At 48.6% G+C, this 27,031-nt stretch overlaps 1 protein-coding gene across 3 annotated transcripts in view; it reads left to right on the top strand.

Annotated features, from left to right (window-relative positions):
* SPNS3 (SPNS lysolipid transporter 3, sphingosine-1-phosphate (putative)) overlaps window positions 1-24,692 on the top strand; it is a 70,619-nt gene extending 45,927 nt beyond the window's left edge. For 2 of the 3 annotated variants that reach the window (XM_079134100.1, XM_079134098.1), the window contains exons 9-12: window positions 15,017-15,082; window positions 21,341-21,439; window positions 21,523-21,706; window positions 22,660-24,692. In XM_079134100.1, coding sequence (XP_078990226.1) covers window positions 15,017-15,082; window positions 21,341-21,439; window positions 21,523-21,706; window positions 22,660-22,733 — 423 coding nt within the window. In that variant the 3' untranslated portion in view covers window positions 22,734-24,692. The remainder of the gene's footprint in view (window positions 1-15,016; window positions 15,083-21,340; window positions 21,440-21,522; window positions 21,707-22,659) is intronic. The other variant, XM_079134099.1, reaches the window with a different exon arrangement.
* The last annotated feature ends 2,339 nt before the right edge of the window (window positions 24,693-27,031 follow it).

Here is a 27,031-nt window from a genome sequence, read left to right as displayed (position 1 = left end):
GGTGATTTTTTATTTATATATTTTTTATTTTTTTCATTTTTGGTACCAGGGATTGAACCAAGGGGTGCTTAACCACTGAGACACATTTGTAGCCCTTTTATATTTTATTTAGAGACATGGTCTTACTGAGTTGCTTAGGAACTCACTAAGTTGCTGAGGCTGGCTTTGAACTTGTGATCCTCCTGCCTTAGCCTCCTGAGCCACAGACGTGAGTCACTGTGTCTGGCTAAGAAGGTGACTATTATTGTTATTTTTGCTGGGCTAGCAATCAGATCCTTATATGTGCTAGGCAAGCACTCTACTACTGGGCTCAGCAAGGAGGAAACTGTGGTTAGTGTGGAAAGAGAAGGAAGAGAGGGAGGTGAGGACTGATAGGAACCATATCATGTTGGGCCATGTGGACATTGATTGACATATGTTTAACCAACCTTGCATTACATGTGGGATATATTTTTTCCTTGATCATGGTGTATACTTGTTTTTATGTGTTGTTGTACCTGGCTTAGTAGTCTTTTATTCAAAGATTTTGCATCTACATTCAAGAGGGCTAGGGGGCTATTGGGAGATATATTTATATTTGCATCTATATTCTTGTTTCTTTGTCTGGTTTTGGTATCAGGGTAATGGCCTCAGAATGAGTTGGCAAGTGTCCCTTCCTTTTCTGTTTTTTGGAAGAGTTTATGAAGGATTTGTGTTAATTCATCTTTAAACATTTGGTAGAATTCACCAGTGAAGCCATCTGGTTCTGGGCTTTTGTTTGGGGGAAGTTTTTTGATTATGAACTCAATATTTACTTGTTATAGGTCAATTCAGATTTTCTATTTCTTCTTGAGTCTGTCTCAGTAATTTGCATCTTTCTGGGAATTTGCACATTTAATCTAGGTTAATATAATTTCTTGGCACACAGTTGTTCATGATATTTCCTTGTAATTCTTTTGATTTCTATAAGGTCGATAGTTATGTCCCTTCTTTCATTAAAAAATTTTTTTAGTTGTAGATGAACACAATACCTTTATTCTATTTATTTATTTTTATGTGGTGCTGAGGATTGAGCCCAGTGTCTCATGCATGCTAGACAAGTGCTCTACCACTGAGCCACAACCCCATCCCATCTCTTTCATTCTTGATTTTAGTAATTTGACTCTTCTCTCTCTCTTTTTTTTAAGGTGTCAGTTTAACTAATGGTTTGTTAGTTTTTCTGATCTTTTATAAAAATCAATGTTTGGTTTCATCAATTTTCAATTTTTTTTTCAAATTTTAGTTGTTGATGGACCTTTATTTATTTGTTCGTATGTGGTGCTGAGAATTGAACCCAGTGCCTCATACATGCTAGACAAGCACTCTACCACTGAGCTATAATTCCAGTTCCTCAATTTTTTTTTCTATTGTTGGCTTCTGTTAATAGAATCACCCTAGCTACTCTGTTGAGAGTACACTGGGGTCAGGAATGAGGGCAGAAGCAGAGAGAAGGTCAGGAGGCTATTGCTATACTGCAGATGAGAGTTGATGGGACTTGGACCAGAGTGGCAGCAGTGGAGGGGGTGAGAGGGGTAGGAGTATGCTGGTATGTTTTGAAGGTAGAGCTATCAGAATTTCTTGATTTTTTTTTATTGTGGTTGTTATTGTTGGGCTTTGCACATACAAAACAAGCAATTCCTGATGGTTTTGATGTGGGGTATGAGAGAGAGAAGAGTCAAAGATAAGTTCTGAAATATTGCTAAGCTGCTGAGGAGGGAGAGGCCATTACCTAAGATTGGAAAGCAAGTTGGAGCAGCAGGTTTTGGGAAGATTAGCAGCTTGGTTTGTATGTTCTGAGTGTGTGTTAGAGGTTGACAGCCCAGTGGAGGTGGGCCAGGCACAGTGGTGCATACCTATAATCCCAGTAACTTGGGAGGTTGAGGGAGGAGGATCACAAGTTAGAGGCCAGCCTCAGCAACTTAGCAAGACCCTGTCTCAAAAACAAAATAAAACAAAACAAAAACAAAACAAAACAAAACAAAACAAAACAAAAGGACTGGGGATGTAGCTCTGTGGTAGAATGCCCTTGGGTTTAATCCCCAGTATCTGCCCCAACACAAGAGTTAGATGAAGGAGCCTGAGATCCATAGGAGATGCCATCATCTCTAAAATTTCAATGGGTAGGAATTGGCTGCAGGTCACTATGATGGATGTAATTAGGTTTTGGAGGGTTATGGGGGTCAGAATTAGAGAGGATGTCCAAAAGGGACTGAGGATTTGGCTTTTGTCATGCTTGAAAATAGGAAGAGTCATTTTAAACTCTTGTATTCATCCATTCATTCCATTAATTCATTTATCCATCCATCCATCCATCCATTCATCCATCCATCCATCCATCTATCCTTCCATCCTTCCATCCCATCCTTCCTCTCAGATTGTAGGAACCAAGGACCTGCACCGTCTCAGCTGCTGCAGGAGCCAGTTAGGGGGAATAGTCTCCAAGACCTTCTTGGGAAAGGTGCATAGAAAGGTGGGCAGGTGTGCCAGTGTGTGCATGCATCTAAATGTGAAAATATTTAATTTCATGAATAGAACTGGGTACCTGTGTGCTCTTGTGTGTTTATATTGCCAAGTATGTGTATATTTATGTTAACTATATAGTGTGTACATGTATTTACCTTAATTTGTGCACAGGTATCTACACAGTGTGTATGGATGTGTTTACATGTGTTGTTTTGTATACAGCCTGTGCATGAGTGTGCCCATACATGTGTAATCAGGTTTTGCAGATAATGACATGGGATGAGTGTATACTTGTTTGTCTACAACTGAATACAGCTTTTCTCTGGCTAGTTTTGTGGCTGTAACTGCCTTGTGTGGGAAGGAGGGGATTTGTTGGCACAGTATGTCTTCTCCCAAATTTCCTAAAGTAGGTATCAAATTGTGGGGTGTGTCTCATGGAAATAAAGCTTTCTGAACATTATGAAGTCTGGTTTGGGGCCTTCCCTGGGGGAGCCCAGGCCCTGAGGCCCACCTGCAGGTGTGGAGAGTTCCGTCTCTTCCATCCTTCCAGTCCTCTTGGCAAGGGAAGTGGACTTCCCGGCTGTTAATTAGGATCCAGACACATGCGCAGCAGGTCTTGGCTCACACCCTTCTCCTTGGCCTTCTTCCCAGAGCTGCTGCCCTTCAGAGGAGAAGGGGTTTGCATTTAGAGGAGGGACTGAGCCCAAGGCAGGGGCTACACACTGTTGCCAGCCCAGTGACTGGAGGATGTGGCTGAATGTTGGTTGGTAGTCCCCCCTCTGGTGGGCTTTGTGTTCAAGATGGAGTGACCAGAGTTGGGACATGTGAGAGAGCATTTATAAGGAGACTAAAAGACCCAGATGTCATTTCTGCTTCTTCATTTTCTAGCTGTGTAACCTAGAACAAGATCTTGACCTTGCTGAGACTAATTTTCTCAGCAATAAAATGGGAGGCTACTTGGTTTCATTGAGGAGATAAATAAACTTTCAAATCTGTTCTAGTTACTATTGTTATGTAAGAAAACTTGATGGTTCAAATCAACAAAAACATTTGTTCTGCTTACAGATTTTCAGTTTGGGCAAGGCTCAGTTGGGGGCAAGAGGGGATGACATCTTTTTTCCACTTGATGTTATCTAGGCAGGTTGGGGGTCAAGGTTGGATCATCAAAGGCTGGGGATGTCTGGCAGTTGATGCTGACTACTTGCTGGGAACTTAGCTGGAGTTGTTGGCTGGAACACCTAGCCTGGGCCTCTCCATGTGGCTTGAGCTTCCTCACAACATGGTGGCCAGATTCCAAGGACTAGCATCCTGAGATAGAAAGCCAGGTGAAGCTATATTGCCTTATATGACCTACCCAGGAAAGTTGCTCTTAAAAGTGACATTTTCACTATATTCTATTCTTTGCTTGAGTCACAATTTCCTGCTGAGGTTAACAGGGTGAGGAAATGGACTCTATCTTTTAAAAATTTTTTTTGGTACTGGGGATTGAACCCAGCGGTGCTTTACCACTGAGCTATATCACCAGCCCTTGTTTTGTTTTTTTTTTTTTTTTTTTTAGACAGGGTCTTACTAAGTTGCTGTGGTTTGCCTCAAACACATATCCTTCTATCTCAGCCTCCAAGTTGCTGGAATTACAGGTGTATAGCCTGGCTTGGACTCCATATTTTTATAGGAAGATTGGTGATCTGAAAAAGCATGCAGAACTCAAAATATTAGAGTGGCCATCTTTGGAAAATAAAGTCTGACAAATGCCACAGGGGCTCCTTGTCTCCCCATGCTCTGGTTCCTGTTGAGGTTTGACCTCACAGAGAAGGGTCTTGGGACCAGGAAGCCCACCAGGTATGGGCTTTAGTTTTATGCTGCTCCCCAGGTCAGCTGGAGGTTAAGTGCTCGCCTTCAAACTTCAGCTTGGCCTCTTGGGCAGAGAAAGTGGACAGAGACCTCAAGGGGCAGAGCTGGAGGCATGGCAAGGTGGCAGGAAAGCAGTTCTCTATCAGGAGGAGCAGCAACATTCACTCTTTTGTCAAATATGTCCAAAGTACCTCTTGTGTGTTAGGCACAGTTCCAGGCACTGGGAGGATGGCACTGAACAACACAGGCAAAAATATACACAAAATAAGCTGAACAGGGTGTAAAATAAGCTGCACACCTATAATCCCAGCATCTCGGGAGGCTGAGGCAGGAGGATCACAAGTTCAAAGCCAGCCTCAGCAAGAGTGAGGTGCTAAGCAACTCAGTGAGACCCTGCCTCTGAATAAAATACAAAACAGGGTTGGGAATGTGCCTCAGTAGTTGAGTGCCTCTGAGTTCAATCCCTGATACTCCCCCAAAATGCACAAAATAAAATAAATGTGTAAAATAAATAGTATATGGGGTGAGGATGAGCTCTATGGAGAACACAGCAGGGAAAGGGAAAAGAAGAGTGATGGGCAACAGGTCAGGGAGGCCTTGGTGTAACAATGACCATTCAGTGGAAACCAGAAGCACATCAAGGAAGGAGTCATTAGGATGTGGGATTGGAGTTGGGAAGAGCCCTCCATGGACAGGGAACAGTAGGTGCAAAGGCACTGAGGAAAAAAGCATGACTGGTGGGTATGAGGAAGTGTGGTCCGGGTGGGCTGAGCCAGGGAGGAGCACAGGCAATGAAGGCAGAGGAGATGGTAGTTGGGGAGAGAGGGCACAGATTGTGAAGGGCCCATTGTGTATGTATAATGACAATGAATGGCTTCAAATGTGAGTGAAGTCAGGTGCAGTGGTGCACTCCTGTAATCCTGGTGGCTCAGGAGGCTGAGCCAGGAGGATCTCAAGTACAAAGTCAGGCTCAGCAACTTAGCAAGGCCCTAAGTAACTTTGCAAGACCCTGTCTCAAAATAAAAAATAAAAAGGGCCATGGATGTGGCTCAGTGCTTACGTGCCTCTGGGTTCAATCCCTGGTATCAAGAAAAAAGTGAGTAACATGGAAGATCATTGATCATTGATGGTATAGAGCACAGAAGTGAAATGATTTGATTTATGACTGTATCAGGGATCTATTGCTAAATAACAAATTGCCCCAAAGTGTGGTGGTTTAAAACAACTACTTATTATTTCCTTTGATTCTGTGGTTGGCAGAACACTTCTGCTGGTTCTGCTCACTTGTCCTGGATCGTTTGGGCTGAAGTGTCCAGGCTGGCTTGCCTCAGGTCTGCCTGTTGGTTGGGGCTCCTTGGTTCTTCTCCATGGGGTGTCTCATCCTCCAGGAGTCTAGACTGGCCTCCTCACATGGCCTTCTCAGAGCAGCATTATAAGAAGGCAAAGTGGAAGCTGCAGTCTCTCAGGCCCAGACCAGGAGTGGAACAGCATCACTTCTACCTTATTTTATGGGCCAAGGCAAGGTGTAGACCAGTACAGGTTCACCAGGGGAGGGGACAACCCAAGGTGTGAATGTTAGGTGGCCTGATTAATTGGGACCATTTTGTAACTAGGGGCTGTGTGGTTTAATGGGATCTCTCTGGCTGCTGTTTTGAGAATAGAATGAAAAGTAATAAATGTAGAAGCAGGAAAACCAGTTAGGAGGTTTTCTAATAATATAGGCCAGAAATGGCTGTGGTTTGGACCAGGGTTTTTACAGAGAAAGTATGGAGAGGTAGTCAGATTCTTGGTATATTTTGGAAGTGGAATGGACAGGATTTCCTGACAGATTAGGTGTGGAGTGTGAAAGAAAGGGAGGGTGGAAGGTGACTCCATGGCTTTTGACCTGAGCAACTGGAAACATGGAGCTGCCATTTACTGAGATGGGGAAGACTATGGGAAGGGTAGGTTTGTTATTTAAAAAAAATTTTTTTGGAAGGGGTGGATTTGGAGTTCCATTTTAGACAGGTTAAATTTGGGATTCTTAGGACACCTGACTGGAGACGTTAAGAAACAACTGGATGTGTAGGAGAGAGGTCTATGTTGACTATTTAAAGCCATGAGACCGAATGAAGGCACTTTGGGAGAGAGAAACTAAAAGGTGCCCTGAGGATTAAACTCTGGGCATTCACAAGTGGAGGATGTGAACACACAGTGTCATCAAAGTGAAGAGGGTTGGGACCAACAACTCAGGCTATCACACTGTATCAAATGATCTTTATATATATATTTTTAATTTGGGGGCAACTGAAAAATAAAAAAGGAAAAGAAAAAACCAATTGTCCATATTTCTGTCTCCTATACTTAACTATGTTTAATGTCTTCACCTATTTGCTTCTGTGTATATTATTTAATTAGGAGACAATCATCTTATATGTATCTTTCTATATAAAACACAGGTTTGTGGTTAATTAGAAATACCTTTACTAAGAGGGTCATATGGTAGTGTAATTTTAAAGAACAGATTTATTGAGACTAGGTGTGGTGATGCACACCTGTAATCCCAGCAACTCAGGCTGAGGCAGGAGGATTGCAAGTATGAGGCCAGCCTGGGAAATTTAGTGAGACCCTGTTTCAAAATTTTAAAAAGGGTTGGGGGTGTGGTTCAATGGTAGAGCACTTGCTTAGTATGTGTGAGGCCCTGGGTTCAATTCTCAGTACTGAAAAAAAAATGAACAGATTTATCAAGATATAATTCATATACCATACAATTCATCCATTTAAAGTATACAGTTCAATGGCTGTTAGTGTATTTGAAGAGTTGTGTAGCCATTGCCACATCAATTTTGTTTCATTTTGTGATAGCGTCTTACTATGTTTCCCAGGCTGGCCTTGCACTCCTGGGCTTAAGTGGTCCTCCTGCATTAGCCTCCTGAGTAGCTGGGACTGCAGGTGCATGCATGCCACTGTACCAACTACCGCATAAGTTTTAGAACTTTCATCACCCCAGAGAGAAACTTCATCCCCATTAGCAGTCACTCCCCATCTCTACCTAATCTCCTCTCCACCCCACCCCTAGGCAACAACTAATCTACTTCTGGTCTTTATAGGCTTGCCTATTTGAGACAGTTCATATAAATAGGATCATATCATATGTTTAATTAATTCATATGTATCTACTGAAAGAAATTGCAGTGAGATCAAAAGAATTAAAAGCAAATGAATTTGGACTTAGGTATCCTAGATATGAAAGAGAATACTATACCTCTGTCCTTCTTTCTCTCCCCAAGCTCCTGATTTTGTTAGTTATATTTTTATTTTTGCATTTTCTACAGTTTTAACATTCACAATCTGTTCTCTATATATAATCCTTAGAGTTGTTTGACAGTGGTCCCATATTTAGATTCAATGCTCATTATCAGTCTGTTACACAGATTCTCCATTCCCGAGTTTATTTTGCTTCAACCTTTAACTGGGTAGATTTTGTGGCTAAATGGTTTAAGGTAGTCTTTGACTCCTTACTTGAACATTTAACTGGGTGTAATATTCTCATGTCACCTTTTATTTTTTTCATTAATTCGTAAATATTTACTTTGCTATCTTTTGGTGTAGAGAATAAAGTTAGCCTGGTTTTTAAAAATCCTTCATGTTGATTCACTTTCTCCTTCTGCATACAGGAAGATTTCATTATTTATTCTTGTGCTGGTGATATAGCACATCATGTAGCGTGCCTGACTCGTATGTTGGAGGCCCGGGTTCGAGTCCCAGCATTGTGGGATTGTGGACATAACAAACAAATGAAACCATTTCTGAGTCTCCCAACCTTCCATCCTCTCATTATTTATTCTTGAAGTTCAATAGCTTAGCTAGTGTATTAGTCATCTGCTGCTGTATAACAAATCACCCCAAAACCTAGCAGTATAAAATACCACTCAGTCATTATCTTACAGTTTCTGTGGGTCACAAATCCAGGGTGAAGGGTGCAGCTAGGATCCTCCTCAAGCCCACAATTGAGGTGTTGACTCTGCGTCTGTGGTTTCACCTGAAAGCCCACCTGGGGAAGGATCTGCTCCCACCCTCACTCTGTTTGTTGGCAGCATTTGGATATTTGGGTAGAGGCTCAGTTCCTTGTTGGTTGTTGGCTGGATTCTGCTCTTAGTTCCCTGTCACATGGGCCTTTTTTCGTGGTGGTGGTGTGCTGAGGATTGAACCCAGGGCCTCTGCATGCTGTGCAGTACTCTACTACTGAGCTACAACCCCATCCTGGGCCTTTGTCACATGGCATGCAGGCTGAAAAGACTGTAAAGGGGTCTATTGAGAAGGAAGTCACAGTCTTTCTTATAACCCAACCACTGAAGTGATTTCCCCTCACCTTTGCTGGATTCTACTTATTCAAAGCAAGTCACTAGGTCCAGCTAAGTCTCAAGGGAAGGGGGTTACATGGATAAGAAAACCAGGAATTGGGTCTGAAGCTACTCACTACAGCCAGGAGATGTTAAATATTCCATATCATGTAAAATTTCCTCACTACAGGGTTCTTTCTATCTGCTGAATCAGAATTGAGTACCCCCTTCCCTACTTTCTCTTTGAATATTTCTTAGGTTTATTTGTCATGTTTTTACCTATGTTGGATCGTGTTCAGGGCTGGGACTAGGGTGAGGCAAGCAGACATCTAGGGAGCAAAATTTAAGGAGGCACTCCTAGATGCTGACCCTGCCCTGTGTTCTCCTGAGAGTGAGCACATCCTCAGTTTTGTGCCCTGATGCCTAGCTTGTCTGACCCCGAGTCCCAGTCCTGGTCATCCTTGTCTTTCCTCCATATTACCCACTTCTCTCTTTGTCTTTTTAAAAACTTCTAGTCAGTGAGATTATTTCCAGCCTTTTCTCTCTGTCAGTCATTCTACTTTGATTGGTATCTATTCCATTTCTGGCTATTTTAATTGATTAGTTTTGTAATGATGTTGTTCACTGTTTTGCTTCTCCATTTATTTCCTTAGGCCTGCAATCTCCCTTTATGACTCATCCTATTGAATGTTTGTTTTATCTTGGAGCGCTTTCCTCATTGTGTTAATATTCCTATTAGTGTTCTGTAGTTCGAAGCAATTATAAGGCGTTTTTCTCTGCTCCTTCTCCTATCCTCTCTCTTCTAGACTGGGTTCTGTCCATCTCCCTCCTTCTTCCTCTCTCCTTCCCTCCTTCCTTCCTTCCTTCCCTCTCTTCTCCCTCCCTCCCCTCCTTTACTCTCTGCATACCTCACATGCCCAGTGTTTTCCCCTGACCTGGGTGTCGGCATCTCTGTTCAGACCCTGCATTGGCTTTGCTGTAGCGTGAGTCACTTTTGTCCCTGACAGTCATCCAGGCTTCTCCATGATCATTCTCTTCTGTGAAGGGCTATAGTTTGAGAGTTGAACATTAGGATCTGCAGACTTTTCTGTCGCCTGAGGGAATTGCAGGGCTCAGGCAGGCAGCAAGGAGTCTTTGTTAAAACACCTGGGCTCTGTTCTCTCTTCTGGGATTTGGGTAAATGCTGTGTATAACAAGGTTCATTCTGCTTAATTGCTGGGTGCATCCCCTTCTGGGATGGGGGCTGCCCTCGGGCCTGGAGTGGAGGCAGTGACTGGGGTCATTGTTTGCTTTCTCCAGTTTTACCCCTTTCTCCCCAGCAATTTTTCCCGCTGGTTCTCTATTAAGAACACCTACTCAGTTTATTTCCCTCCAGATACGAGAGTTTTGTTGAGAGGCTATGGGGAGGGGAATCTAAGAAGGGCTATCCTGCAGAATCATCTGCCTTTTTGCCTGCATGCTAATATTTAATATTTATTTCATTAGATTTAGTTCTTTGGTGAAAAACTTCTTTTCCCCCTAACTTACTGTTTTTTGCCTCTGTAGAGAAGGAAAATTTATGATGCAATTTCTATTTTCCATTTTTATCCACCAGTTGCCCCAGATGACCTTTAAGACTCTTTCTAGCTCAAACTTGATCATGACTCTGAGTTCTCTCCTTGCCCAAGGTGGTGTGGCCATCAGTGAGGTCTTTACATTTGGGAGCAAGGACTTGGGATCTGCTCCCAGGAGAGCTTATGAGGCGCTTGTCAGGGATCAGTCAGGGTGTGTGTCTGCTATAGTGATAGTTAACAATCAGCTGAGGATTCAGGGGATGACTCTGGGTTCTGCTCCCTGGTCCCTGCAGTGGTCCCTATAGTGACCTATAGCAGGGTTGTGTGAGTGCCCTCTCTTATCCCTTCCCATGTGTGGGCCTTGGTGGGGTTGTTGTAGATAAGCTCTTTTTCTCTTGCTTTCTGAATGGGAATAAGCAGGCTTTACCAGGGACTGCCTCAGAGGTGCTGAGAGGAGGCCCTCCTGTCCTTCTGGTGAAGGTGCCATCTCCCTACCAGGATCTAGTGAGTGCCTCTTCTTGCATGGACAACAGGGTCCACCAGCCCATGATTACCAGCCCATGATCCTAACTAAAGTCCCCATAACTGTTCTCCCTTCACTCCCCACCTGCCTGTGTTCCAGACTGTCGGGCTGCTGCCCCTGGAAACCAGGCAGTGCCCTTGTGCCCTGATGCCAGTCCCTGCAATTACAGGTTGGCAGGCATCAGGGCCAGGCGTGCCAGCCTGCACAGCAGCTTGCTGGCGGCCAGTCTATGCTTTGGGGCCTGTGTTCTGACTGGTCCTTAGGAGGGGAGAATCCAGTCTCAGTTTTGTCCCAGACACCATAAGTTCATGCGGGACATTGGCCATCTCCCTTTCCACAGGTCTAGAATCCACTCTTTGTGGTTCAGAGGTCAGTTACTGCCCAGTTGGAAGACTTGAGATGGACCAAGGTTGGAGACACTGGCCCTCCACCTCCCAGAGGCTGACTCTTCTCTGGGGCAAGTGCTCCATTTTCCCTCCATGCTCCCTCCCCATGCCTGCCTCTGTGTGCAGATGTGCAGTGAACTGTGTATGTGTGAAGGTCTGATGTGTGTATGATCATGTGCACGAGTGTGCATGAGTATGCAGTCATGAGTATGTTTTTCTGTGCCTTGCTATGCCTCTCATGAGTACACAAGGATGCATGGGGACATGTGAGAGGCTGTGCGCTTTAATATTAGTATTTAATAATGTCACTGTCTATTTGATTTGTGCCCTTGTTGTGTGGATGAGTGTGTGTGTGTTTGCCCAGATTGGTATTCTTATGTTGCACAGACTGGTATTGAACTGTGGTACTCAAGTGATCCTCCTGCCTCAGACTCCTGAGTGTCTGAGATTACTGGTGTGTGCCACTACACCCAGCCTGTTTTGATATTTTAAATGTCATTCCTGTTACCTGCATACATGCATACTTGTGTTGTGTGAGTTTTGTGCCTATCTCACAGGTTATGGGTTTTGGTGTGTGTGCACGTGTGAGTGGGCATGTGCGCTAAAGCTTTTGTGCACCTGTGTGAGGTCTTGCATATGTTTGCAAGTGTCAGTGCATGCTGGTGTAGATGTGTACACGAGAGTGCATGTACATGTGATGTGTGAGCATGGGTGTGTGCGCATGCATCTCTGGCAGGGAATGACTAGGCCAGGGATATTCGTCATTGCTGACCCAACTGGAGGGGGAAGTCCTCTGAATCTGAACCGGCAAAGGCCAGGGGCTCTGGGGCTCAGCCTGTTTCTCAGGCCCCAGGCTGTGTTCCCAGGCCCTATTGCCCAGGGGGCAGTAAGTCAGGGTGCAGGGAAGCCACACAGGCTCCGAGGAGATGAGGGCAGAGTTATATTTCCCTTTTGGAAGTCCCCTCCAGGGCTGGTGTCCAGAGGGATGGTGGGGTCTGGGAAGCTGGAGAGGAGGCCTCCGCAGGGCCAACAGCAGTGGATCGGAGGAAGAGTCAGGTCCAAGGCACATCTAGGATGTCAAATGGCCAGGGATCTGTGACTGCAGGTGTGTGATGGGGAATGAGGCACACAGGATCACTCTGGTATCTGTTCTGGACCCACCCTGCCCATTCTGTCCCCGTCCTACCCCCCGAGCCAGAGAAGAAGCACTTTAGAAGTTTGCTGGCAGCCATCTGTGTCTGTGTCTGTGTCCTGGCTAGCTCAGCCATGCTGGGCAGGGACGGTGAAGTGGTGGGTTGCAGGGAGGGGTGGTACAGAGAGAAAAACTTTGGGGACCTGGTCAGTGTGAAGTGCCCATGCTTTCCAGGAGAAGCCTGGGATTGAGGAGCTGACATGCCTATGTAGAAGTAGCTTTGAACAGTCAGCTAAATTCTTCATACTGGGGCTCTTTTTGTTTGTTTGTTTTGTTTGTTAATTGAGGAACCCAAGTCTGAATCAGTCATGGAAGCCAGTGACCCAGAACCCGATTTGCACCCTGCCTGTAGGGACCACAGACATGCACAGCAAAGTTACCAGTGTCAGTAGCATAGTCCTTTGGTGCTGTAGGAGCCTGGCTAGGCATCTGGAACCCCCATCTTTGTTCAGTCAGGGAAACCAGGGCCCAGAGGGTCTCCCAGAAGTCAGGGTGGGGCTGAGGCCCCATCCACCCCAGAGGTCACACCCCTTTGTTGCAGAGCCCCTCCTCCAGCCAAGGTGGCCTGCCTCAGGAGCCTCTGTAATTATGGGATTAGAAGGCTGCCTCTCCCTGGCCGGCCCTTTGCCCCTCAAAGCCGCAGAGTTGAGCCGAGGATTTGGTGGCTTGGTGCCGGTTTCCAGGTGTGTCTGAAGAAACCTGGCATCCTTGTGCGGCTTGTTCAGCCTGAAAGGCCCCATTGTGGCTACAGCCTCCCTCTGATCAGCTCTATTTTGGGGTCAGGATCCACCCTGCTCCAGCTGGAGGAAGGAAAAGGTGTATTTCAGTATGTCCTGTGGGTGTGGAGGGGGCAAGGAAGAGACAAAATGCGAGGCTGCATGGCCACCCAGTGTGGGGAGGCTGGTGTCTGGCTTGTGTGGTGGGAGAGGATGCAGAGGCAGGCTGGGGCATGAGGAGAGGAGAGCTCTGGTGGCCTCGGTGGAGGTGGCCTGGATGACATTTCAGGGAGGCTGGGTGTGAGGAGGGCCAGGCTTTCATGTGGCCCCAGGAGGCAGGGTTGGCAGACCCTGTCAAGCTGGAATGCTGGCCTGCGGCCTGCCTGGGCCCCACCTGAGACCCGCCCTCTAGCAACTTCCTGATTCCCACCACTGTGGGTGCCCAGCCCATGTCCTAGGCCCAAAGGGAGAATCATTCTGCCCTCAAGGGCCTCCTGTTTTGGGTGCCAACGGCCAGAGGCTGCAACCACAGAGTTGGTTAGATGAAAAGAACACACAGACCACTTGGCCTCCTTGGTCTGTCCCACCCTCCCTCCATCAGAAATCTAGCCCCACCCAGAGTGGTGGGCACATTCCAGCCTTTTGCCTCTGCTCACATGTTTTCCCTGCCTGGCATGGTCTTGTAGCTCTTCTCAGCCCATCCTGATCCTGATGCCTCTTGGGACTCTGTTCAGGATCATCTCCAACCAGGTGTTCCCTTCCTGTCTGATTTGCTGGTACTAGCTTTGCCAAACACTGTGGCCACTGGAAGTCCCTCGGAGTTCTTTATGCCAAAGGCCTCCTCATCCTATCTCACAAGGGCCAGACATAGGGGTAAAGGGCTCTTGAGGAAGTGGCTTGGGGTTTGGGTTCCCTGGTCTGTGACGTGGGTGTAATTATAATGACATTATTATGTTACTTGACCTGAGAGGTTAGATGGGTAACAAGGGTGGACATGCCTAGTGCATAGTAGGTATTCATGTAGCAGTCCTTTGTCCTTCTGCCCTGGTGCTTGCAGGCCTCAGAATGTCAAGTATTTTGAGTGTCTGAGCCTGGGCTGCCTTGGGTTCAGCCCCGTGACTCCAGGAATGACTAATACCTCCCCAGCAACGAGCTCTTGGGAACTCTTAGAAATGAGATATTTTCCCCCTCCCTTTTTCTTCTTGCTGCTTCATTAAACTCTTCTTGAGTGAGGGGAATGAGGATTGTCCTAATCCCTTGGCATGAGGTGGAGGTGGGGTCAGGGAGCTGCAGTGGCCTATGGTCACCAGAAGACACTGGGAGCTGGGAAGGGGGTGGGTTCTGGACAGAGACTGGAAGCCTCATGTTGAAGACTGCCTTTGCCTTGGACCAGTCAGTGACCACACATGGGCCTTGACCTTGTCTGGATTCAGTTCCATGTAGTCTGCACAATGGGTATACTAGGCCTTCCCCGAGCTGCTCTAAGAGTCTGAGGAATAAAAGTTCTAGTAGAGACCACTCATGGGGTGCAAGGGGCCAGGACAGTTGGCTACCACACAGCAGGTGCCTTATCAGTGTATGCAGAACATAGGAGGAAACGGAAAGTCTGAGCAGACCTTTGATCTTCCTCTCTAGGAGTCTGTTTCCTCACATTTGAGAGTGGCCTGGGAGTTCTGGCTGCCTCCTCCTGGGATCCCATGGGTGGCCCCAAGGGCTGGGTCCAGGAGCTATCCATTAGGGGGGAGTTTGGTTCTCAGACCTAGGGCCTGGCACTCAACTCTGGAGCATGGTCCACCTGGGACTGTCTTTTCATCCTTGAGGCTACCAGAACTGGAAAAATGGTTCCAGGTCTCACCCATCCCAGTCTGTCTTGGCAATGCCTTCCTCTGTGGAGCCTCAGTTTCTCTTCTTCACAGGTTGGAAGAGACACTGTAGGGAGGCAATAGTAACTGAGGCTGGGGGAACATCAACCAGGCTACCCTCTGTCCACAGGTGTTCCTGGCCCTCGGGGAGCTGCTTCTGTCCTGCAACTGGGCCGTGGTAGCTGACATCCTGCTGGTAGGTATAGGGGCTCCCTCTTGAGCAGGGGGAGCTGGTTCTGTCCAGCTCAGGATTGGTCCTTTGTTGTTAAGCAGCCTGGGGGCTGGGAGTGGCTTCAGAGACCTCAGGTCCTGGGGAGGAGGAACCAAAACCACTGCTGAGTTACCTTGGACCCCAGGTCCCTGGACACTCTCAAACATTTCCTCTGATTGTCACCCTCATTTTGCAGATGAGCAAATGGAAGCAGGTGTAATTACACTGAGGTGCTGTATGGACCAAGGTCATACAGCACCAAGGCTCTGAATGGGGACTGGAACCCAGGCATTTTTTTTTTTTTTGTACCAAGGATTGAACTCCCTGTAGTATTTAACCACTGAGCTACATCCTCAGCCCTTTTTCATATTTTATTTAGAGACAGGGTCTTACTGAGTTGTTAGGGCCTTGCTAATTTGTTGAGGCTGGCTTTGAACTCTTGATCCTCCTGCCTCAGCCCTCTGAGTCACTAGGATTACAGACATATGCCATGCCCAAAGAGCCTGGACTTTTTGACCAGCTTCCTCCTTCCCTTTCTTTACCAAGTTACTTCTCATCAAGCCTGCAGTCAGGCATGTGCAGATGGATGCTGGACCTCAGGGCAGTAATCACTGAGCCCAGTTGTGTTCAGCCCACCCCAGTGGTGTATCATGGGCTGTCACACATGGGGATGACTTGGGCTATAATGAGGCCTAACACTGTCCTGACCACATGACTCTGTAATGTCCAGAGTCCAGCTCAGTCCCTCCCCAAGCCTTATACTCTATTCAGTCTCTCTGCCTCCTTCTTGGTCACAGGCAGGGAAGTACTTTGAACACCTTGAAGGGCTGTGCCCTTGTTGATAGCAGTCTCCCAGGCCTTGGGGCACCCCAAGAACCTTCCTGCTGCCACCTGGCAGGCTGGGCTCGAGGAGCCAGGGCCCTAGGGCTGCCTAGTGCAAGGAGCATGGGCCTGGTCTCAGGAAACTGACCTGGGTTGCATCCCTGCTTCTGCCACTGGCTGTGTGACTAGGCAAGTCACTTTGTGTCTCTGAGCCTCAGTTTCCCTATATGTAAAATGGGATGGTATTAGTCCCTGCCTCATGGGTTGTTTTGAAGGTGAAGTGAGATTGCTCATGGGAACCTTTTGCTGGTGCCTGGCACAGAGAACACTGGCCAGGATTCTCACAGTGATTCTGAGGTTTCCATCGGCTCCTCTTCTATTCTGCAAAGGAATCCTGGCATCCTAGAATCAGAGTCTGAAAGGGTCATGAGGATGTGTAGTCATTTACTTAGCCAACAAAGCCTGCTTGAATACTACTGTTGACAAGGTACTCACTCCCTGCTGAGATGTTCTGCCCCCTGTTGGGCAGCTCCTGTCACCCCATCCTCAGAGGGCTGCCCTGTCTTCGGCTCCCAGGAAGTATATCAGCTGCAGGGCTGGGGGTCTTCTCTGTCCTTCCCTTTAGACAGGAAACTTGGGTTCCAGCCCAAACTCCACCACAGACCTGCTGAATGATTCTGGGTCTCAGTTTCCTTGTCTATGAAGAGAGGCAATCATAACCTACTGCTGGGGTGAGGAGCCAGCCTGCAGGGAAGTGCTTAGGACACAGGGAGGTGAACACCCGCCCCCCAACCTAGCTTGTAATCTCTTGGGTGGTTCAAAGGGAGCTGAATGTACCCCCCGCAGCTTCCTCTGCTGGCCCCCCACTGCGGCTCCCTTTTTCCACATGACAGCTCCACAGTTATGTGAAGACTGCACGGTGTCGCCTGGTGTCTGTGTTTGCAGGAATGATTAACCTGGCAGAGGCTCTTTAGAGAGCTAAGAGGCAGTAAGAGGCAGTGTGTATGCATGAGGGGGAGCGATGGGTGGGGGGAGTCCGGGGCCAGCTGTAGTTTGGCTGAACATGATCCAACTCCCCAGGTCTCCCTGTGGTCCTTCCCTGGTTTAGAGACCTCCAGCTCCCACATCTTAGCAAGGCCCACGGCCCCAGCAGCATCTTGCCCTCTTTCCCTCTCCTAGGGGTCCCTTGGCCAAGGACCACCTTCCTGCACTTTGGTTCTGGGAGCTAGAAAAATTCTTGCAGCCCCCAGAGTTGAGCTCCCCCACACTGCTGATTCCCTGGCCGAGAAGAGGCTGAGGAGGGAGAGACCTCAGGGCATACACAGGCAAGGGGCAGCTATGGGAACCCCATGTGTGCAGCGGAAGGGCACACGTTGACAAGGGAGGAGAGAGAGGACAGTGCCTAGACATGGTAGAAGGTTCCAGGAAGTTAGCCTTTTCAGAGGCAGCCAGAGCAACCTCCAGGGGACAGGGAGGGGCTAATGCCTAGAGAGAGGAGGCCTTGTGTGTGTGTGGGGGTGAATCGTGAGAAAGGGGTGGGGTCCAGGACAGGGGCAGGAGAGGCAGGGGACAGGTACATGGCAGGAGGTAAAGGAAGGCCTTGTCAGCCTGAACTCCTAAGATGGGAGGTGAGCTTCTCTTTGGGCAGAGCCTAAGGGAGCCAGGAGGCCCCAGGGTGTGTGTGTGCATCCGGTACAGAACTAACAGGCAGGGCGCTGAGGAGAGGGAGTGATTCAGGTGGATAGCTCTGGGTTGGAGAGGAAGCCCCATGGGCTAAGGGGAGAACAGGGGTGGAGAGACTGGGTTTCTGGAAGGTGGGAGCCTATGGGAGAGTCAGAGGGGAGAGGACAGCAGAGCCCAGGCTTGAGGACTCTGCAGCACTTCATTTGCTTTCACATCCAGCCCTGCCACTCACTAGCTGTGTGACCTTGGCCGAGTGGTTTAACCTTTCTGGGCCTGTTTTGCTCATTGTACAAAAGATAGACTGGTACTACCTGCTATTTACATTCTAGGCTATAAGGAGGAAGTGAACTGCATCAGGCATACTCTTGATTGCTGGTGTGGGCCCCACTGCTCTCTTTGATTCCTAATCCACAAAGGGGAGAATCTCGTTTCTCTCTGGAGAAGGAAGGGGTCTCTGGGACTTTCTGGCCTAGTGACTCTCCAACTTCATTAAGCATAAGAATCAGGTTTGGGGGAGTTTGTTACCAAGTCCAGGCCCTCTGTTCTGAGTCTGATTCAATGAGTCCATGGTAGTTCCAGAAATCAGCATATCTAATGAACTTCCTGAGTGATCCAGATCCAGTGTTCCTCAGAGCACACCTGCAGGGTGCTGATCCAGTGCACTCTGCACAATTCCCACCAGGCCCCTGTTCACAGGCTCTTCAGAGGGGAGCTCACTTTCTGTAACCCTGAGCAACCCCTGTCTCCTCTGGGGCTTTGCATTTATGAAAATGACGCAGTTGTCACAGCCAAGGTCCACTGCTGGCAACTTCCCCTAGACCAGCTGGGTGTCAGAGGATCCTGCTCCCAGGAAGGCTGAGATAGTGTCATGTCTTTTTTGATCCTGCATCTCCCTGGGCTGAGCTCTCTGTCTCCTCAAACCTGCTCTTGGAGTCTCTAGCCCCCTCCCAATCTTGCATTCTATCTGGTCTCTGTCAGGATTGCCCACAGCCAGCTCACCTTACCTCCCAGTGAGGGGAGCAGAGCAGAGGGGAGCTCACTGCCTCTTTTCCAGGTCTGTCTGTTGGGGTTCTGGAATCCAAGCACCAGGCTCCCCTCTGACCTCCTCAGCAGATTTCCCCTCAGAGGTTACAGTCCTCCCTCCTTCCCCTCTGCCCTACATTTCAATGCTTCCCTGCTCAGCCTCTGCCTTCCAGGTAGCCGTCTGCTCACATGTCTGTCTCACTCTCCCAGGGGTGTCTGGGCCTAAGGGCCGAGCAAGCAGCACAGGAGGCAGGCTGCCAGGGAGGCTGCACCTGGTGGTTGTGGATCCGACTTTCTGTGAGCCCCTGGCTGGAGCTGATTTCGCCCTGGGCTATAAAGGGAACAGCTCTTCTGAAAAGGGCGAGACGACAACAGAGGTGTTTTTGTCTCAGAATAGAGTAAGCCTAGATTTTTGGGAACCGAAAAGCCTCTCATTTAAAAAATTATCTCCTGGGCTCTCCAGATGCTGTGGGCCCAGCCTTGATCCCTGGCTGTGTAGGAGACAATGGGGACCCACAATAGGCCTCCCTCTCCCACTGTTGGCAGCGGTAGCTGGTCTGGGCCCAGCAGGTTGGGGTTCTTGGGAGGGAAGAAACGGGCCAGCCTGCCTGGACCTTATTCTGAGGATCCAAGCAGCCTCAGCAACCCCATGGATCTTTTTGGACATTCAAATCCCTCCCTCTAGGAAGCCCTGCCTGTCTCCCCAGAACCTTTGATGAGTAATCACATAATTATGGGGTGAGAGGAAAGTTCTGTGGAAGGTGCAAAGCTGTGGTCAGTTCCTTCTCAAGCTTGCTGGCAGGTCCCAGAGATGGCAAGGGGCCCAGCTTGTCTCACCACCTGGATGGAGTGGCTCAGTGCCCGTGACCCCAGGACTGACATCACCCACGGCGATACGTGCCACTCCACCCTGCCCACCCACGCGAGGCCTCTTTCTACCAGATTCCCTGTGTCTGTCCTCTGGAGTTCTGGAATCCAGAGACTGTGCCTCTGGGCTCTGACCTCCAAGTTTTTCCTGCCACTGACCCTGCCTGGATGGCCTTTGCCTGTCTTCCTGCTGGTTTGCAGGGCTACTGAGGGACTTGTCCTCTTCATCTTTCTCTTCATTTTATAAACATTCTGTAACATATGCATAAATATTACTGGAAATGCAGATTCCTCCTTGCCCATAATGGCAGAGTGGTCAAAAGACAGGCCCTGGAGGGAGAAGGTCTGGGATCCAATCTCAGCCCTCTTATACCTGGCTGGGTGGCCCTGGGCATCTGTGAAAGTTTTCCCATCTATAAAATGCAGATAATTATCATATCTCCCTCATGGGTTGTTCAAGTTGATATATAAAATACATGCAGGAAGTATTCAATAAATGTTAGCAATTATTATCCTTGTTATGTTCTTTATGGTATGGGTGTGTGTGTATTTAACCCAGGGGCACTCTATCACTAAGCTGCACTCCTAGCCCTTTGGATTTTTTAGTTTTTGAGACAGGGTCTCACTAAGTTGCTGAGGCTGTCCTCATACTTGCCATCCTCCTGCCTCACCCGAGTCACTGCACAGGGCTATCATTATTATTCTCTGAAGGACTCAGATTATGAACACTAAGATCTTGGGGACAAGGCTTCAGGGTAGGAAGTTTCCCTATGGTTATCCTAGTGGGCAGAAGCTCTAGGTTTAGTAGGGTTTCTTCTGGGACCAGTCTTCCAGAAAGTTCTACCTTATTTGTTTGGCAAACCTTCACTAGTCTGTTCTGTGCCTCATGTCTTACTATACTGACCCCAAGAGAAATTAGAGGTTTGCTGCCTACACAGTGTGAGGGATAAGGGGAGGTGAATAAAGAAAGGACACTCCCAGCCCTGGGTGGCGTGCGTTCACTTAGGGCGTGTATGGTAGCTGTGGGAACTCAGAGAAAGCACCTAAACTCTGAGAAGACTTCACAGAGGTGATGCAAAGGTAAGTCCTAAATGACCAATAGAGATGCTCCCACTGGACCAGAGAAGGGGAGGCTTGGCAGGGAGAAGGCACAGCATGTACCAGAAGCATTCTGCTTACAGGGCAGGCGTCCACGTGAAATATCAGCTGAGTAATGATAATGAATGCAACCCTGGAGGTAGTTTCTATTATAATTCCCATTTGGGGAATGAGACACAGAAAAGTGAAGTGACTTGCCCAAAGTCACCCAGCCATTGGGTGGGGGAATACAGGACTGGAACCCAGACAAGTTGACTCCAGAATTTATATTTTTAACTTTCTTACCCTCTTCCACAGAGCTGTGTGGGCCTCCCCAGCATGGCTGCTTTTGGTCTCTGCACAGTGGGACTTGAGTATCCCCCTGCCCTAACTGCCTGCACATGCAGACCCGTGGCTGTTCACCCTGCCAGTATGCACTAATGCCTCATGGTCCCTAAGCTGGGATACCCCAGTGTCCTCACTGCTGTCACAACTGTGCCCAGTCCCTTTTCACTTCAAGAGCAAACTCTCGAGGGGGGTGACACCAATCAGGGGCCTCATCCCTGGGCACTGGGGAGGCCCTCCGAACCTTAGAGGGGCCTGATGTGCCAGTGCAGTGCTCTAGCCTTGGGGGTCATTGATTCCCTCCCCTCCCACTCACCTGGCCAGCCCCACAGGTCTACGGCAGGTAGGAAGAGGAAGTGGGTGTGAGGGGATCCCTACTCTATGCCCTCGCTGGGGGAGCTCCCGTGGTATTCCCGTGTTTTGCAGTCTGTGGTGGTGCCCAGGTGCCGGGGGACAGCAGAGGCGCTTCAGATCACAGTGGGCCATGTCCTAGGAGACGCAGGCAGCCCCTATCTCACTGGACTTGTAAGGCGTGTCTGAGTGTGTGGGTGGGGAGGGTCTTGGGGAGGTTCCACACTTTCGTGGCAACAGCCCTCTCTCCTTGGCAGATCTCTAGTGCCCTGCGGGCCAGGCGCCTGGACTCCTACCTGCAGCGCTTCCTCAGCCTGCAACAGAGTTTCCTGTGCTGTGCCTTTGTCATCACCCTGGGTGGCGGCTGCTTCCTGCTAACTGCACTGTACCTGGAGAGAGACCAGGCCCAGGTCCAGGCCCAGGCCCAGCAGCCTGACACAGGTACTCCTGCCCCTTGTACCCATGCTGGGCTCAGGGCTGAACACCTAAGGGGCAGGGAACACTGGCCATCCCCTCAGCCTCTGGCTGTTTTTTTTTTCCATTCAAAAATGTTTATTACACTCCTGCTATATGCCAGGCAAGCTTGCTGATACTGGGGAATGACCAAATTAGGCCAAGTCTAAGTAAGCCCTCAAGTAGCTGACACTCTAGTGAGTGGAACCAGACCAGAAATAAAAAAAAAAGAAAGAAAGAAAGAAAGAAAATTGAGAGATGTAATGTATTTGAGGTGATGAGTGCTATAACTAGACATAGAGTGGAAAAGGAGGTAGAGAGGGATGGGTTGGGCAGGTTGCAGTTGTCCAGAGGAGATCAGGGAGCTCCTCTCTGCACAGGCGACACTGGAGCATAGATTTGGAGGAAGTGAAGGAGTTAGCAGCTCTCTGGTGGAAGGGGCTACAGGCAGTGAGAACAGCTAGTGCAAAGTCCCTAAGGTAGAAATGTAACCAATATGTCGAGGGTCAGCAAGGAGGCCAGTGTGGTTGGAATAGGAATAAGGGGCATAGTGATAAGTATGAGGGCAGGGGGAGCTGGGGAAATCCTTGTCAGGATTGTGGCCTTAATTCTGAGTGTGATGGGAGCCACTGTGGGTTTTCCAGAGAAAGAGCCAGATGGGGTCTGATTTCCATTGTGAAAGCATCACCATTGCTGTTACTTGAGAACAGACTGTTGGGCTCAGAGTTGGGACAGAGAGACCACAGGAAGTTCTGAAAGCATCCCATGGAGCAGTGGTGCTAAGACCACGGTAGTGGCACTGACAGTAGTGTGAAGGGGTTGGATCTTTAATTTATTTTGCAAATTGGAGCTAGAGGATTTCCTGACATGTTGTTCCCAGGCCTAGTCCCAAAACCCTTTCTGCTTCCTTTTGGATCAGCTGAACTTCTTTCCTCCTGCAGGAACCCTGGACAGCAAGGACATGGAGAGCCAAGGCCTGCTTTCTGGTATCAGTGCCTCCACAGAGGACCCCTGAGGCTCCTGCCCTGCAGCAAGGAGACCCCCCCCCCCCCACTCTGCCCATACTTCTCCCATTGGCCCCACAGTGGCAGTGCCTCTGCCCACCTTTGGCTGTGACTCAGGGACTCTGGCTGAGTTGCACCTGCTGCTTGTTCACTCCCAGTTAGAAAGCTGGCAGGGTCAGTGGCTGGGCTGGGAATTGAGTTGTCAACACCCTCTGAGGGAGGCCTGTGTCTGTGCCTGTAACCGCACAAGGTCCTTCCAGTCTAGAGTCCTTAGCCTGGTTGCTGATGGACTCCTATTAAAGTGTGATCAGTACAAAGCCCATGGATATCAGGTCTTTAGACAATTCTGTTATTTATAGCCTCATGGTGCGTGCCTCTGAAGAAAGGAGGAGGGAGAGGAGAAGAGGTGGGCAGTCAAGTTGAAGGATACAGGGTGGTCCCTAAAGTGAGAACCACTTGGAGGGGTGCCCTAGCCTGAACAGAAACAGAGACAACTGTCCCAGAGCCACTTAAAGGGGCTTGTATGACTGTGCACTAGTATTCTTGGCTGTGTCATGTTCCCTGCCCCCAGCCCACACTCTGACCCCAGCACCACCTAGAGGGGAGGGCCAGCTCTGTGGGACCCACACTTGCCATTGGGTTCAGAGCAGCTGGGCTCAGTGGGCCCTGCAGGAGACCAACAGCTTCCAGGCAGGCAGCAGTAGGGAGGCATGTTCTTTCTGCCCAGGAACCTGAGCTGCTGTCCCCTCCTCTGGAGCCCAGCCAGGTGATCACTTGCTCACTTGCTGATTGCCACCTCCACTGTGTCTGCCTCCAAGCAGCTGTAGGCAGAACAGTGGCCTGACCCCTGCACAGCTCCTGACCTTTGCCTGCTCCTTCCCTGCCTCCTGGGGTTCCCTCCCTGCTCTTCATTGGCTGTGACAGGTCCTAGGAGCTGGACTCTCCAGCTCAGTCTGCTCCCGACCCTCAGGTTCAGTCCTTCCTTCACAGTGGGCATCACCAAACTGACCAGCCACTGACTCCATGGCTTCACCCGGGAGCTCAGCAAACAGGCTTCCCTGAAATTCCAAGGAAATGCACTTGTGAGGATAGCTGCTTTCTCCTGAGAAGGAGGCAGCCAGTCTGGGCTGGAGCTGGGACACCGTGGGCCACCTCAGCATTCACTGGCTGTTTGACTGGGGCTGCCTCCTGTCTCTCTTGGAGCTACAGATTTCTCAGTGCAAAAGGTGAATTGAACATGGTTTTTCCAGTTCAGGCCTCATGTGATTTTCAGGCTGGGTCTAAACCCACAGAAGCCTGGCTCCTAGTCTGAACCTTCCCCCTGACAGGCTCCAGCTTCATTCAGTTCCTACCTCCTGCCTCCTTGGGGCCAGTCACAGTAGGCTGAGGTCTCAGGTATGGGTCTGTGAGAGGCTGGGAGAGCCTGACCACTCAGGCTAGAGTAAAGGAGTCTGGTAAACAGGAAACATCTTCCAGGCCTAAAGGGCACTTGTTGGGTAATCCTAGTTGCTGATACTCCGAACTTGTTTGCTGGGAATGTCAACAGGAGGGGAAATGCTACTCAGCAGGACAAGTCCTCAAGTCTGACCTTGCTTACTTCACATGTTAATGACTGCCAGGTGAGATCCTGGCTGCCCCTGTGTCTGTGTGCCTGCTCATCTCTATATTGGTCTGTAAGCACGTGAAGGGATGTTTATAAAGTACTGATAAAAACTCTCCTTCCACTCTGACCTAAGGCTTGGGGTTGAGCACGTGGGTCTAGATTCTTGCACTCTAACCCTGGCTTGTTCCTCTGCAACACCAGCCTTCAGTCTGTCTGGCCCAATCTCTGAAGTGTGTGATGTTCCTCCATGCCTGGGTGGACTCACGAGGTTATTGAGCTATAGAAGAGTAGGCAGGAGCCAGTCACAATGGCACATGCCTGTAATCCCAGTGGCTAAGGAGGCTGAGGCAGGAAATTGCAAATTCAAAACCAGCCTCAGCAACTTAGTGAGGCCCTAAGCAACTTTTGTGAGTTTGTGTCTCTAAATAAAATATATCTATATAAAAGGGCTGGGGATGTGGTTCAGTGACTGCCTCTGGGTTCAATCCCTGGTACCAATCAAATTAAAAAAAAAAATGCAGGCAGGTGGCAGCAGAAGTGGCTGGAGCTATATTTTGTCCCAACAAGGTGTATGGTACAGGTGCATCTACTCCTCTGGGAGACAATATCAGTTTGGGATGTGGAGTTATATGCAACAGAAATTGGACTGACTTAAGTAGGAAAGGCATTTATTGAAAGCATATCAGGAGCTTACAGAACTGATGGGCAGGTTGGAGTTTCAGGAGCCAGGGTTCCTGGGCCATTTTACTCCCTTTTTAAACATTTGTTCTTTTTCCTCCTTTTTATTGGTGCCTTATAATTATACATAATGGTGGGATCCACTGCTGGGTCATCTTATTTGGGGGTCTTCTTCAGAGCTCTAGACAGTTTTTTCTTTGTTCTTTTGCCACCTACTCAAGATTTAAAACATAAAAGTCTAGTTGGGCTAGCTAAGATGCTATGCCCACGCCTTGATTTATAACTCCATTAAGACCAGGAGACCAGAGTGCTATAAAAAAGAGGAATGAATGAATTCTAATCATCAAAACAAAACAGCAAGACTGGGGCTATAGCTCTGTGGTAACATGTGTGCGGTGCTAGTTTCCATACCCAGCTCCATGAAAACAAAAACAAGCAAAAAATAATGAAAGAAGAAAGTGACAAAAGCCAAAAACAAAGACAGTGTCCACTGCAATGATCTTGGCCAGGCCACTGATCCTCCCTAGGATGTAGCCTCTCATGGGATGGTGAAGAGGCTGGGCTCAATGTCCCTCAAGGAGTTCTTCATTTCTGATTGTCTCAGTCCATGATCAAAGTGGACTGAAACTTCTATAATTTAGAAAATGTTAAAAATGTTCAGATGATAGAACAGGAACTTCTGTGTTAGTGGGGACTCAGTGCCATCTGTTCTGAGCAGGCAGGAGAGAGGCAGAGATGAGGCATTCTGAACAAGACTCATGAGGCAGGCTCAGGCTGGGGGATGGGGTGTTCCAGTGAGTCCTCTGCTTGGCAACAGCAGGAGCAGAGAAGAGGTGCCTTCTCCCCACCTGTGGGTGGTGACCTCTAGGGAAGGCTAATCTAAGGGTGGAGGCAAATGGCAGGTGGAGACTAATGGAGGGTGGAGCCAAACAGGGAGAAAATGCCTTTTCTAGAGGGGCCAGGAGGGGAATCTGGCTGGTGTCTGAGTCACTCAGAGCAACAGAAACATGATACAAATCAACACACATTTCCTGCACCTGCTAAATGTCATTTACTCATTCAATCAACAAACATTTCCAAAGTACCTCCTCTGTGCTCGATCGTGAAGATGAATCAGACAGGGTATGAGTCCTCAAGGCTCATGGTTTGTCAGGGGGTGCTAGTGCTGGTGGTCTCTTATACAAACATAATCAGATGCACAGGTTACTCAATAGCCCAGAGGAGGAAATGACTGGTTGTTCAGGTGGGTCAGGAAAGGCTTCATGGAGGAAGGTTGTTCAGGTGGGTCAGGAAAGGCTTCATGGAGGAAGTCATGTTTGTGCTGGGTTTCTGAAGGACCAGTGGGAGGAGGGAGCTAGGTAGAAAGTTAGGCTGAGTCCTACTAAAGGGTCAGGGGAGGGGGCAGGGGGTTGCACTGTGACGCTCTCCGTGGTCCTGAACCATCATTAGGTTAGCAGGACCAGAGCTTTTCTGTTGAGGGGAGGGCAGGGACTAAAACAAGTGACCCAATTCTTGCCACTTGCCCAGACTCCAGAAAGTATAATGGCTGTAATTGAGTTCAGGAGTAATTCTGAGAGATGGGTAGTAGGAGCTGAGGTTGGAGATTGTCATGGGTTAGGAAGGTTTGTAAAGGGTCTGGGAGACTGCATAAGGAACTTAGATACTTATAATCCTACAGGCAGTTGTGATCCATGGGAAGGTTTTGTGAAAGGTGGTGATGGGGTCACATATGTGATTTAGAAAGTTAATGTCAGGCACAATGGAGAAAAGCCTGGAAGGAGGTGCTGGAATGGGTGGTGTTGAGCTTTACAAGGGTCCAGGGAGATATAGAGTAGGCAGTGGGGAAATTGGAAAAAAATTGTGTATCTAGATTTGAGAGGAAGAAGAAAGAGTCCCAAATGTCCCTCAAGTCTCCTTCTTGGTGACACTATGGGGGATGGTGCCGTTTGTCAAGAGATAAATGATACCAAGGTGGTAGCAGGTTTGGGGGAAGGATGAGAAATTTAGTTTTGAATGTGCTGAGCTAAG

This window comes from Sciurus vulgaris (assembly GCF_902686455.1).
Source record: "Sciurus vulgaris genome assembly, chromosome: 3".
NCBI lineage: Eukaryota > Metazoa > Chordata > Mammalia > Rodentia > Sciuridae > Sciurus > Sciurus vulgaris.
The sequence above is the reverse complement of the archived record's forward strand: the minus strand, read 5'-3'. Positions and strand labels throughout refer to the sequence as shown.